At 38.9% G+C, this 14,614-nt stretch overlaps 1 protein-coding gene across 1 annotated transcript in view; it reads left to right on the top strand.

Moving 5' to 3' along the window:
• Nucleotides 1–14,614, top strand: part of MAP3K5 (mitogen-activated protein kinase kinase kinase 5) — a 199,501-nt gene that overhangs the window by 115,440 nt on the left and 69,447 nt on the right. Inside the window, exons 11-13 of the mRNA XM_029943234.1 lie at nt 349–502; nt 7,225–7,332; nt 14,077–14,126. Coding sequence (XP_029799094.1) covers nt 349–502; nt 7,225–7,332; nt 14,077–14,126 — 312 coding nt within the window. The remainder of the gene's footprint in view (nt 1–348; nt 503–7,224; nt 7,333–14,076; nt 14,127–14,614) is intronic.

Below are 14,614 nucleotides of genomic sequence, written 5' to 3'. Positions count from 1 at the left end.
AAGCATATTTTAAGACATGTGCATTCACCACTCCCTTGAATAGAAGATAGGCATTACTGTAAAAGTCGTGTTTTCAACAGATGTATCATGTGGTCCAAGCTATTTAAGCCCTCTGCCCCTCAGTTTCCTCATCTTTAAAATGAGGGTATAACAGCCTACTTTATTGAATTTTTGTGAGATAATGTGAAGGTACACGGCATGTAACAAATAATGAATACTGTTTGGTGAATCTGAATACATAAATATTAATGCTGTATTTAAATTATATTCACAGATTAAAACCAGGATACATGGGAACCGGTGGTTCTAAATTTGCCCATGATGTGTTTTATATCTTCTCATTTTCAGGTACCTCAAGTCTATCGTAGAGACAATTTTGATATACAAGCATTTTGTGAAGCTGACTACAGAGCAGCCTGTGGCCAAACAGGAGCTGGTGGACTTCTGGATGGATTTCCTGGTGGAGGCCACAAAGACGGATGTGACTGTGGTTAGGTTTCCGGTGAGTACGCTTCATTGATCTTAACTTTAAGTGCATTTCTATTTTGTTTCTTTTATTTAAAGAACATCTAGCACTGTGATTTTAATGGTACTAGTGTGACTTTTTAAAAATAACTTCCCAAAATCAGAGAAGTGAGATACATCGTTATGTTTTTTGCCATAAAATTCAGTGATTTCTTTCGGTAAGTTGTGACGTGTGCTTTCCAAGAAAAGAAACGATTGTCTCTTGCTTAGCTCAGTTAATCAACGTATCACTTCAGACCAGACAGGCGAGCTGTTAATTCATATTACAGTTTTGTTAACATTGTTATCAGTATCATCGCTGTTACTGTGGTGGAAAGGGTCAGGCTCACCTGGGTTGTTATGCCACATCCACCACTAATCACCCACATGGGTCAGAGTTAGATTCAGTGTCCCCTGTCACTGTTTACATGTCTTAGATCATGGGAAATGGTGACTCACAGGTTCCAGTTTGCAACTCGTTTGGGCCAGATGTAGATATAGATACATGTATAGTAGACACACACACACACACACACACACACACACACTTTAAAAATATATTGCTCATCTTCTCAGCTGACGCCTTTCCCATCCTGATGGTTCTCACAATGCCACCCAGCGCAGTATAAGCTTTGGCATCTAATTCAAGAATTACCAAGTCACTAATCTCTTCCCACGTCAAAGGGATGCCGTGAGACTCTCTGTCGGAGCTTTCCAGTTCAATCCTCTGTATTCAGGTGGTATCCGCTGTCAATTCTTTTTCTCTAATTCTTGTTCTCCAATTCTAGTTTATAGGATCATCTGTCTCATTTCATTAAATCCATTGCTGGCATTAACACGCTTTCTTTATTCTCCCTTTTGGATGAAGCCGTAGGCTCAGCAGGATCTTCATTTGCAAAGCCTTTCAAACTAAAACACTTTGTTTTCTAGCCTAGATAATGTGTAGCCTAGGAAAATACTTATCTCCGAGGGAACTGGCAGCTGGCAGCGTGCCTTCAGCTGATGCTCTGATGATAGCAAACATGGGGGAAGAAGACAGCACAGAACTGAAGGATTAACTAACTGTTGACTTGATTGAACAGAAAATCAGCTGTGAAAGGAGACCACTCATTTGCGATTCTGAGCTAATTTAAGTTAGTTTAATGTGAATTTGTCTGTCATAATAGGAATATAAAAAAAAACTAGAAAATAGTAAGAGAGACGTTAGGAGAATATAGGTATGTACTCTAGGTAAGAGAGACTTTCTTAATTAAGCAAGAAAGGGGCCTAATAAGTCCTAAAGGCAAATATTGACCAATTTGATTTCATTAAAAATTCTAACTTTTGTTCAGTGAAGAACATCATAAACATGGCAAATGCTGGACAGGGAGAAAATAGTTAATATTAATGTAGTGAAATGATCAATTTGCCTAACACGCACAAAGAAAAGAAAACAACTGCTACTAATTGGTAAGCAAAAGAAAAAGAAAATGGGCAAATCACCTGAAAAGACAATTAACTGCATTGGACTGTCAAAAAATGCAAATTAAAACGAAACATTGTACCTATGCCATTTTGCACATGCGCGCATCTATCTGTAGAATAAATTCCCGGTAGTGAAATTGATTGATATTGCCACATTGCTCTCCATCAGGATTGTTATCAATTGCCATTCTCATGGGCAATGTGAGACTGACTACTTTGTGAAAGTCTCTACCAAAGGGTGTGTTTATCATATCTGTACTTTTTTAAACTTACAGATGAAAAACTGGTATATTAGGATAGTTTTAATTAGTATTTCTCCTATTATGTGTCGGGTTGTGCATATGATTAAGTTTGTATTAAAAAGACTACTCAGTGATAGGGTGCGTGGGTGGCTCAGTCAGTTAAGCGTCTGACTTTGGCTCAGGTCATGGTCTCATGGTTTGTGGGTTTGAGCTCCAGGCTGGGCTCTGTGCTGACATCTTGGGGCCTAGAGCCTGCTTTGGATTCTGTGCCTCGCTCTCTGCCCCTCCCCCACCTTGCACTCTCAAAAATAAATGAGCGTTAAAAAAATAAAAGACCCTTCAGTGATTAAAATAATAATGATTTGTTGCCAACATTTAAAAATAAGGAGAGTTGGTTCTTTAGTGCCAGCTGTGATAGTGTAAATGGTATTGGTATTGCTATAAATAACTATAAAATCTGGACAAAATAATATAAAAACTGTAGACATTGAACAGCAATCATCACAAGGTTGTGATCCTTGACCAGGGAGATACTGGAGTTGAGTCCCACCTTCACCTACTTCCTCCCCCCACCAAGGTCTTTTTCTGGCTACAGATGCTGGAGGTGGAGCCCTAGCAGGGGGTGGCATTCTCCTGGGCAGACCAGGGAAGGTGAAGTGTTTGGGACTCTCAGACAGCCAGAGAGTGTTGGAGAACGGGGAGCCTTGCAGAATGAATCCAGAATTGTTCCTGGGTATTTCCCTTGAGTCCTAGGGAACTCCAAGATAGTGTGAACAGGGGGTAAGCACAGTGTAAATAAGCACAACTACTGGTCCCAGTATTTAACTAAAATTGGAACGTAGATGAAACCTGTGTAGCTTTCATAAACCTTATCAAGATAAATTCCCTTACTATTTAGGAGATCAGGACCAGAAGTGGTAGAGAGCCTTCTTTGGAAGTTGAGAGCTGAGTGAATATCCCAAAGCTTAAACAATGCAGGGATAAGATGTTGGACTTTGGGCCCAGCTACAGTGATGAGACATTGGTGCCCACTCCAAGCATTTAGTGGAGACATAGAAAGCCCTTGTACTCAGAGTAAAGGCAAAACTAAAACAACCCACCCTAACAAAGCTGTAATAAAACTATGCCTTGACAGGATCAAGATGAAGCACTGATAATTAGGGACGCCTAGTTAGGGAGCAGAGGTGGGGAAACTTGGAAAGATATGATCCAGAGCCTCTGCATTGTGCCATTCAGACACAGTCAAAGATTAGTAGACATTGTAAGAAGCAGAAAAAAGTGATGGATAACAAAGAGCTAAAACAGTCAGTAGAGGCAGGCCCAGAAATGATTCACATATTAAAGTGACCAGATGAGACTTCAGGTTACTGTAATTACTATGTTAAAGAAGACAGAAACAAAGAAAGACAAAAGTAAATGAAAAGATAGAATATTTCAACTGAAAAATGAAGTTTATAAAAAAGTTAGGTGAAAGTAAGGACAGTTCATTTAAAAATCTAGATTTTTAGCTGTTGAAAAATTAAAGGGACTGGCAATCTGTGACTGGTCTGCTCCACAGCAACAACCTACTAAGCCAACTAGCTGGTGCCATGTTAGGTGCTGATTACAGTCCCAACGTTCCTGCTTCCCTCTTCTGCCTTTCCCACTCGGCCCGTGTCCTGCAGCCATTGGAGTTTGCTCCTTATGTTCCACCACATAGAGAAAGTCCTGTTTCTCGTACCTGTGGTGTCATGTCAGCCTCTAACTCATCGTGCCTTTAGAGTAGCCTCTTCAGTTCACCCTTATGAAGGCCACTGTAGATCTTGATTGGGGTGATAATATTATTCTTCTTTAAATGTGGATCTGACTAAAACCAAGAGGATGACGTGTATTAGAAGTATTTTGTTTGATTGTTTTCATGTATTTCACCACCCTATCTGTTCTCATTCCTCTAAGAAATAATAGTGACCCTGGTAAAAAGAAAACAGACAAAAGCTTCTTAGCAAAATGTTTTGAATGATCCCATCAGTTATTATTATTTGGGTTCAGTTCAGTTGATTCTTTTTTCACATCTCTCTTCTCATCTCTCTTCTATGTATATTTTCTTTCCTTCCTACATTGAAAAGTTAGGAGACCATCAACCCACAACTCATCACCCCAGGCCAGGTGAGAGGAAGAGGAGAATGATGCTTTTGCAGACTCTTACAGGAGCTGAGACATGTAACTCTGTTTAATATCTACTCTGAATATGGGCACCTGGGTGCTCAGTTAGTTGAGCATCTGAATTCAGCTCAGATCATGATCTCACAGCTCATGGCTTTGAGCCCCGCATCAGGCTCTTCGCTAATACCGCCTAGTCTGGAGCCTACTTTGAAATCTGTGTCTCCTTTTCTCTCTCCTTCTCCCCTGCTTGTGTTCTGTGTGTGTGTGTGTGTGTGTGTGTGTGTGTGTGTGTGTGTGTGACAAATAAATAAACATTAAAAAAAATTTAAAAATACCTATTTTGTATAGCTTATAGGCCTTATCCTGACTTTGTTCCCACTTCAGATACAAGAAGTTACCAGTTAATTTTGCTTTTTAAATTTTATTTAGCATTAATTTTAATGCTAACCAATATAAAAGATTAGAAACTAAAAGCACGAATGTTTATACTTTCAAGTGAGTTGTATCTATCAAATTGCCTCTTTTTTTCCTTCTTTCTTCTCAATCTTTCTGTGAGCTCTGTAATGTATGCCATAAATTCCTTCCATTTTGTCATTTCAAGGGCAGATCAAAGGGCTCAACAAATGTTAGATGGTGATAATTACAACCAATTTTTATTCCGTATCTCGACATAGGAAAACATAGGTCAGATTTTATCTGTTAGAAATATTTGATACAACAATAAAGACATAATATAAGAAGAGAGGAGATAACCTGGTGCTGTGTTTTTCTAATGTTAAGTTCTGTGCCCACATAATTAGGGAAAAGGTATATTCTCATTGTCAGTGTAGTGACTTGGATGCTGGTTTGGAAGACCCACCTTGTATTCCCTATTATTCATTTTTATTTCACAAAACACTGGGATACTCAGATTTGAAAGCACCAGTTCTGCCAAATTTAGATTGAAAATTTGTTTCCGTTATTAATCAGTACCACTTCACTCTCTGCTGATTGGAATTTGGATCTTGATTTACCTGGAATGTTCCTAAATCAGAATATGTTCCCTGGTGGGCCCTTACTGTGCTTTATTTGTAACCTATTCTATCTTATTTTCGTAACTGGAACCTGACCAAGAATTCAGCCCTTCCTTACAGTTTTTTTAATATTCAACAGTAAAGAAATTTTTGTCTGTCAATCCTCTTTCTGTAGTCCTCTGTACCCTAATTTAAATAAATCTACTGTTGTGATAAAGATAGCATAAAACCAGGGGCTCCTGGGTAGGTCAGTTGGTTAAGCAGCCGAATTCAGCTCAGGTCATGGTCTCGTGGTTTGTGGGTTTGAGCCCCCATCGGGCTCTGTGGTGACAGTTCAGATCCTGTGTCTCCCTCTCGGCCCCTCCCCTGCTCATGCTCTGTCTCGCTCTGTCTCTCAAAAATGAATAAAATGTTTTTAAAAATTTAGAAAAAAGATACACCATAAAATCAGTACTAGGTTTGCAGTGCATGGCCAAGAGTCAGGTTGCTAATCCATGTGCCTTCTTGCACAGTTTGCACATGAGATCACAATGTAGTGTGAGTCCGTAATCTCTTGCTAATGGAGTCTTATAAAGGGTTTTCCCTCCACTTTTATTTGATCCACTTGCTTGGTAGAAGATTCTTTCTAAAAGCCACTTTTCTTGAGTTTTAGGCAGTGGGGCAGAAAGAATTATTGTAGTTTCTCTGATAGTTTATTGTTTATTGGCTTTCCTTTCCCTTTTAAATATTCTTACTTAAGACTGCATGGGAAATTTGAGCAAGGCAGGTGCTTTCAAGCATCTGTATAAATAGTAGTTGAGTACCTTTAAAATTAGTGCATGCGTGGCATTTTGATGTTATTTGTACCTAATACCAGACATTAGTAATAATATACTACAACCTTTGAGAGAGATTCTCAGCTCACTTATTTCATATCCCTTATACATCTCCAGAACAGGAATCGGTTTTATTTCTCTCCTTTTCTGTCACAAGGCTAAATATATCATTAGTGAAGATCCCAGTTTTACCTTACAGCAGTGCAAAAACATTTTTATTGCTTCATACAGCTATGTCCATTCCTTTGTCTTATATATAAAACTCTTTAAATAAGAACTAGAATCATTTCTCAGTCCATTTACATGGGTATGGAAAACATGCTACCACATCTTGATGATAAGGTGTGGCAGGAGAAAACTTAAAATAGTATGTGACGCTCTATATATAGAATCCTTTCTATGTACAGAATTATTTATCACATTAGTGCTCTTTTTTGGACATATTTATATTTATAAAAATAGATTATGCATTTATTGCAAGATAAAATAAAAGCTTTAAAAATATATCATTAGAGGGAGACCTGGGTGGCTCATCACTTAAGTGCCTGACTCTTGGCTTCGGCTCAGGTTGGGATCTCACAGCTTGTGAGTTGGAGTCCTACATCAGGCTCTACACGGACAGCACCAAACCTGTTTGGGATTCTCTGTCTCCCTCTCTCTCTGCCCCTCCCCCGCTTGCATGCATACACACACTCTCTCTGTGTCTCAATAATTAATAAATAAACATGTAAAAAATAAAAAATAAAAAAATATGATTAGATAGACTCCCTGGGAATAGCCCAACAATATATGGACTTTAAAAATTTATTTCCAATTTCTCTAGCCAAGAAAAGTTATACATGATTGGAACTAACAATAATACCATAAAATGCTCAAAGGACTCATAGGGAGGGCAACAAGTAGGAATTAAAGTGGTTTTACTGCAGCAGTGGCCCCAGAGCCTCACCTGATAACCTCCCACATCAGTGCAGTGTTGTTACAACAGCTCTAAATGATTTAAATCTGAAGTCACTAATATTTGTTTCTTTGCCTTCTGTTTTCAAGGTGTTAATATTAGAACCAACCAAAATCTATCAGCCTTCGTATTTGTCTATCAACAATGAAGTTGAGGAAAAAACAATATCTATTTGGCACGTGCTTCCTGATGACAAGGTAAATTGTGTAATTAGTAAGACACAAGCATTAATTGTAAAGGACTTTACTCCCTTCTAGCATTTATATACTCCAGCAAATACCTGTGCTAGTTAAGAAGAAATGGCTTACTGTGTATTTATCTTAGCATAAATACTTATATCTTGTAATATAAAAATTGTTAAACCTGGGTTATGAATTTCACTCATTTAATAAAATAACTGAACCTATGTGGATTTTTATTTTAGATGGCATAACCATCCTAGTAAGCTTAAAATGAGAAGGTAACTGTTTTGTAAATACATGCTGTAAATGAAATTATGTGTCAGAGAACTGATACTTAAAATATATGACTTCTTATAAGATGCATATCTTTTTAAAAAATTATATTTATTTATTTTGAGAGAGAGCAAGCTCACACAAACAGGGGAGGGGCAGAGAGACAGAAGGAGAGAGACAATTCCAAGCAGGCTCTGCACTGTTCGCATGTAGCCCAATGCAGGGCTCGAACCCATGAACCATTAGATCATAAGCTGAGCCGAAATCAAGAGTCGAATGCTCAGCTAAGGCACCCAGGCGCCCCAGAAATGCGTATGGTAATTCTAGGAAGCCTATCACAATAAGGTCACTCTAGTCCTACACGGGGATGATTGCAGTTACCACCCATGACACTGTTGGCTTATCTAAGCGGCTGGTTTATTTCAGATGAGCCGCTGGCCCTGTGTGCTGACCGAGCATGAGCAGGGCGATGCTGTCCTGCCTTGCGGAGGGGCCTGAGAGGCTCTGGTTTCCACTTCCAGCCGTCATCTGGACAACCCTTTCCGCTTCTGTATTTTATCAGTTGTAATGCATATTACATACTATAGTATGCATTTTGCATACTATTTTTTAAAAATAGAAAAATTTCAAGACTTGATTCCAGTCCACAGGATAAACCACCGAAATGAGAGACTTGTGGCAAAATAGTTTTGTGAGGGTTTTGGTAATTGTTTTCCAAAATGCCCTTATAATTTTCCTTACTAATCGTCCACTCAGTAAATATTTATAGAGTGCTTACTCTGACACACATTACCAGGCACTATGTTAGGCACTAGAGAAACAGACGTGTGCAAAATAAGCAAAATTCCTGCCTTTCTACTCAGGCAATAAATAAATAAAATATAGAAGTATATTAAGTGATAAATGTGACACAGCACAAAGGGAGAATTAGGAAGTACATTTAGAGAAATGGGGTTGCAATTTTTAGAATGTCGGTTTCAGTGTTTTTAAGTGTCTTTGAGTCAACAGTCCTAGGTTCAAGTCCCATCTTTGCCCTTGGCAACATGGCTTCTGCATGTTGCCGTATCTTCATCTGTAGAATGGATGGTAATAATAATATCCATCTTAAAAGGCTATTGTTAAAATTAAATGAAATATTATAAGTAGGGCATATTGCACAGAGCCTGGCATGGAATAAGCAATAACTGTATCTTAACAACAACAATAAAATTATGACAATACTCATAGGAACTGAACCCTAACCTTAACCTTGGAATTTAACCTGACTTATTAGCTCTTTAGATGACATAGTAACAATCATTTGGGAAGCTGTTGGTATTATATTAGGGCACTGTGATATTGCAATTTATAGTAAGAAATAAATATTTGGTCTTCATCTCTTCCTGGCACAGATTTCCTAAAACCCTTAGAATTTCCAAAGTGCTGAAAGCCATCTATAGTTTTTACTGTTTTGTTTTTGTTATGTTAATAAGGTGACTTTTGGATCCACCTAAGGATGAGACCTGGTGCCAAGAGCACCAACTATAGGATTAGAAGGTTAGAACTTACAGTCCTAACCTCCCCCCACCCCCCGACCTCTGGGGAGGGGAAAAGAGAGACGTTGAATCAATTTCCAGTGGTCAGTGGATTTAATCAATCATACCTATGGCATGAAGCCCCTGTGAAAACCCTAAAAAGGATGGGGTTCAGAGACCTTCTGAGTGGGTGAGGATGTGGAGATTTGGGGAGGGCATGGAAGCTCTTAGCCCTTTCTCCATACCTTGCCCCATGCTCTTTCCTGGGTCCTATCCTTCTACAATAAATCACTGCTCTAATAAGCAAAATGTTTCCCTGAGCTCTGTGAACCTCTCTAACAAATTAATCAGACACCAGGAGGGGAGTCCTGGAACCCTAATCAATAGCCGGCATGATGATATAACTCCAAGTGGAGTTGTTTAGAGACAGAATTGAAAATAACTAATGTAACTATGTGTATATGTTAACATTGTTTTGAAGTACACAGCGTGTTGTTTATACTATTTTAAAGTATATGCGTATATGTTCTCACAAGCAGAATTAATCCTCCAGTTGAAACTACAAAATCTAAAGAGAGGCTAGGAAACATGAACATTATTATGTGGGAGAGGAGATTTTCAAAGGCTTGATTGGAAAGAGCAAGGTTATCCAAGGACACTTGGAAACAGAATGGGGCTAAAGGACTTAGCAATTAGCAGGGCCAGGAGAATGAGTGGACAGCCAGGAGACAGAAAAAGAACAGAAAGTAAGCCAGAGAGTTTTGGAAAATGAGTACTATTTCCAGCTAGTTGTCTGGAAGTTCTTTGTGGAGTAGTTAGCCTTGTTTTGACTCTCTTATGTTTTGCGACATTGGTAGAGACAATTTTTATGTTATGCTAAGAAGTAAACATATGAGGATATAGAAGAGGGCATTAAGAAGGGTTATATATTTAATCTGTGAGTTGTTCAGTTTCTACTTTTACCATCCTTTGATCAAGAAGAATTACATTTGCATTGTCCCCACTGTGCTAAAAATTTTCCGTGTTCAGAAATTTAAGCTTTTTAAAAATATGTTTCCATTTGAATGTATGTCAATTTCTTTGCAAACCCTGGCTCTATTCATAGTGTGTTCATTACCACTCTTATTTCCCTATTAGTTAAAATAGAAGTGACGCCATTGGAATGAGGAGAAGCAATAAAATAAGATAACTCTTAATACTATGTGAATTTAAAGCAACTATAATAACTATAATTAAGTAATAGATAAACAACAGGGGTATAGGTGTGATGTTAAACAAGAAATGGATTCTTTTTGTCACAGAATGTTTTAAATTTTTTCTAACGATAGACTAGAGAGTGTTGATTTTCTTTTATCATTTTCTTTCTTTACTTCTCAGTATTTTTGTTCTAACATGCAGAATGAACAGTTACCTGAATTACTATACACTTTATATTGCAACTGTCAAAACGTTAAGATCATTATACCAATTCCTAAGAGTTCAAGGACTCTGAGAGGGTAACTCTACGTCAAGAACAAAATAAACTGAAATCCTAATCTTTTAACAGTTCTCCCTTTGTTCAATGGATGGTTGCTGCTTAAAGTCAAGTTAGTACTTGAGGAAAGTCTAGCTGTGCACAGGTAAACAAAAGCTTAGACTGAGAAAGAGAAAAGTTATTTCTAAGATATTTTTAAATGGTTGTCATTTAGAATCCTTTTCTTTTTTGTTTCTAAATTTTTTTTTAATTTTTAATGTTTATTTTTGAGAGAGACAGACAGAATGGGAGTGGGAAAGGAGGAGAGAGAAAGGGAGACACAGAATCCAAAGCAGGCTCCATCCAGGCTCTCAGCTGTCCACACAGAGCCCAATGTGGGGCTCAAACTCACAACCTGTGAGATGGTGATCTGAGCCGAAGTTGGACACCCAACCAACTGAGACACCCAGGCGCCCCTAGAATCCTTTCCTTTTTTGAAGTCTAACATTCCTGGCCTCTCTGGCGGTTTCTCAGGAAAGATATCAGGCAGCAGGGTCCCAGTGGAATATGCAGTGCTGACCTTCCTCCAGCTCCAGCCATGGCCACTCGGAGAAGACCCAGGAAATTTATTAGGGGGAATATATTTACCTCAGGTTCTAGATTTTTTTTAGAGAGAGAGAGAGAGAGCAGGGGAGAGGGGCACAAGGAGACAGAGAGAGAGAGAGAGAGAAAGAGAGAGAGAGAGAATCCCAGTTTGTAGAGCCTGATTCAGGGCTTGGTCCCAGGACGCTGAGATCATGACCCAAACTGAAATCAAGAGTCAAACACTCAACCAACTGAGCCACCTAGACACCCCAGATTCTAGATTTGGATGATACAATAGTCTCATCCATCAAGGATGCATTTAGCTACAAAGCTCCCAACTAAAAGTGGCTTAAGTAATCAGGAAATGTTATCTTATGTAACAAGAACTTCTGGGAGGTAGGAGGTCATTCTGGGGGTAATTTCAGTGGTTTAACAGTGTCAGAATTCTGAATTGGCTTCTCTATATGCTCTTGGTTTTTCTCTCCTGGTCTCAAATAGCAGTTCCAAGCATCAATTCATACAGACAGCATCCAAAAGAACAGGGTCAGGCCCTCTCCTCTGTACCAAAAATTACATCATGTATTCATGCCTAGACCAGTCATGAGCAAGGAGAGTGGACTTACCTTACCAATTTAGACCAATTTCCTCATCCCTAAACACTGCCACGTGCACTTGAACAAAATTCAGTTCAGCAAAGAAGGAAAAGTGTGTCTGTTGTCTAAGGAACCAACAGTGTCTGCCAAATGTATAACTCCTGCCATCTTAGCCCAAAATTAATTCCCAGTCCCTACTCTTGTCGTAGCCGGGGCATAGGATCTGAGGCAAACCAGTTCCACAATATGATAGTTGTGCTGTTTAAATTAGATTCAGTGCAGTTTAGGGCTAGTTATTCCAGCCCTGCCTCTGGTTGTCCCTGTAACTCACCAGCACCTCCATGTGGCGAGTCCCAGGAGCGAGGGAGCTGGGGAGATAGGCCTCATTCTAGATCACTCCAGCTCAGACCCTGGGCTTTTTACACTGCTAACATGGAACATTCACTGGCAGCACTTGAAACCTTTCAGGAATCAACATTCTGGAAAAGCTGTTCTCTTTTCCTGTAAAACCAGCCCAACCAATCTGGGAAATCCCTGCTTGGCTGTTACCAGCACAGACAAGGGGTGATAGAAGATAGGCTTTACCAGTGCTGCCCTGTGCCCTGTTCAGTTGCAAGTTTGCCTACTGTTCTATTAGCTTTGCACTCAACCCCCACCTCCTGATCCTGGACGTGGCCTTGGAAAGCAGCTCAGTTGCAGGATCTGAGGATAAGGCTGCATCGTATGCAAGTAGTGTGCTGTTCCTGGGTCACATATATTTAGAAGGTCACCTGAGGCCAACAAGATTTAGAAACAACTTTCCAAGTTACCAGCTGAAGCTGCAGGCTGCTATTTTAATATAACTCCCGCTGTACTTTGGTTAGGAGAGCCACATTCCATGAGCACCTTTCTATGGTCTGTTCCTTCCCTGGGTTTCAGGCACAGTATTTGCTCTGTGTTAATTCAGGTCACATTCTCATGACTTGACTAGTGTGCAACGAAACTAGTTTTTTTTAGTAAGTCTCCTATTTTAAGTTGCATGGTTCTAGCAAAGAACTAGGTGCTGCGGTTACAAATTGTGGCTTTTTGATTTGCTTCAGCCAAAACAAGAGTCTGGTCCACCTCAGAACCACAGGCTTCCTTATGCATTTCATTCCCCTGGCCAAGACCGCAAGTTCTGGGCAGTAGAAGTGGGTGGGTAAGAGCTTCTCTTCCTGGTTGTTTCACATTTACAGAGTTGAACTTCCGTCTAAATTGACTGTTGTCTAGAACTTGCTGAACTTGGACATGTGTGTCCACTATTTTATTTTTATTAAAATATGTATGTTGTCAGTTCCATATTGTTATCAGATGCATTTTTGTAGGGAATGTGATCCATCTTGTAACTTATTTAAAGATGTAAATTTAATACTAATCAAACTCAACTTTAGTAATAAACTCAAAAAATAAATTTCCACACTTCTTTTCATTTTGGCCCTACAGTTATCCATGTTTATCATATGACAGTCAAATTCTTTATGTTCAGACTTTATTAGTATATTGGATTTTGCATAAATTAGATAACACATTGTAGCTAAGATGCACACTATTTACATGTATGTATATATATATGTACTTGCTACAGGGGCACCTGGGTGGCTCAGTTGGTTAAGTGACTGACTTCATCTCAGGTCATGATCTCATGGTTTGTGGGTTTGAGGCCTGTATCAGGCTCTGCAGACAGCTCGGAGCCTGGAGCCTGCTTCAGATTCTGTGTCTCCCTCTCTCTCTGCCCCTCCCCCACTTGCGCTCTTGTCTCTGTCTCTCAAAATTGAATAAACAGTAAAAATTTTTTTTAAAAAGGGCCAACCTCATATATACTTGCTATATTATTTTCTGAAGCAACAGAACCACCATTTCAGTTAGAAAATTTAACTAAAGATAATTCATAAATAATCATCTTTAAAACCTTGCAGAACTTTATTCGAATTAATGTTTTTCTTTCTCAGAAAAGAAATATTGCTCAGCTATAATAATTGAATTACCTTGATCACTGTGTTTTTTATTTAAAAAAATTAAGGCACAGCAGTTGTTAGGTTAATCTGCTAAAAATCAAGTTTTAGAACTTAATGAGACTAATTCTCCTGGATTCTCTTGGAAGCTGTTTTATTGAAGCACAGAAATTATTAAATAGAGTAAACATCACCCTTGTGGCTTAAAAATGAATTATAATTTCCATCCAGATCATTTGTTCATGAAGAATTACGCACTAGGAAAAATCACTGTGTATATTATTTTAAAATAATGAAACTAAATTATTACGTTATTTTCGTTAGGATGACTCAACATTTGTTGTTCTTGTTGTTCTTCCCCTGTGTTCTAGAAAGGTATACATGAGTGGAATTTTAGTGCTTCTTCTGTCAGGGGTGTAAGGTAAGTTTCCTTGGTACTTTTCTTTTTTTACTTAGAAGACATATGACTTTTAGTTAGAATTTAGAAATGCAAAGAACAGGGGCACCTGGGTGGCTCAGTCGGTTAAGCATCCAACCCTGGCTCAGGTCATGATCTCATGGTTTGTGGGTTTGAGCCCCGCATTGGGCTCTGTGCTGACAGCTCAGCGCCTGGAGCCTACTTTGGATTCTGTCTGCCTCTCTCCTGCTCACGTTCTGTCTCTGTCTTTCAAAAATAAATAAACTTAAAAAAAATGCAAAGAACTTCAAGAATCCTCTTGCTGAAAATGCTCAACCTTTTCTATCTCCATTATAAAAAGATTTGCAACCAAAACTTTCACTGTTTGTTGAACTGACTCTGTGCTTGTTACCTGCTTAAAATATGGAGAAAGAAGCCTCAATGTGGACGATGGACCAGAATCAAGATGTAGATGAAAGTGAGCTATTTGGGTCCTGTCTAGCTGATTGAGC

This window comes from Suricata suricatta, chromosome 7 (genome assembly GCF_006229205.1).
Source record: "Suricata suricatta isolate VVHF042 chromosome 7, meerkat_22Aug2017_6uvM2_HiC, whole genome shotgun sequence".
Taxonomy (NCBI): Eukaryota; Metazoa; Chordata; class Mammalia; order Carnivora; family Herpestidae; genus Suricata; species Suricata suricatta.
Note: the sequence above shows the minus strand (reverse complement) of the source record. Positions and strands in the feature narration are given on the sequence as shown.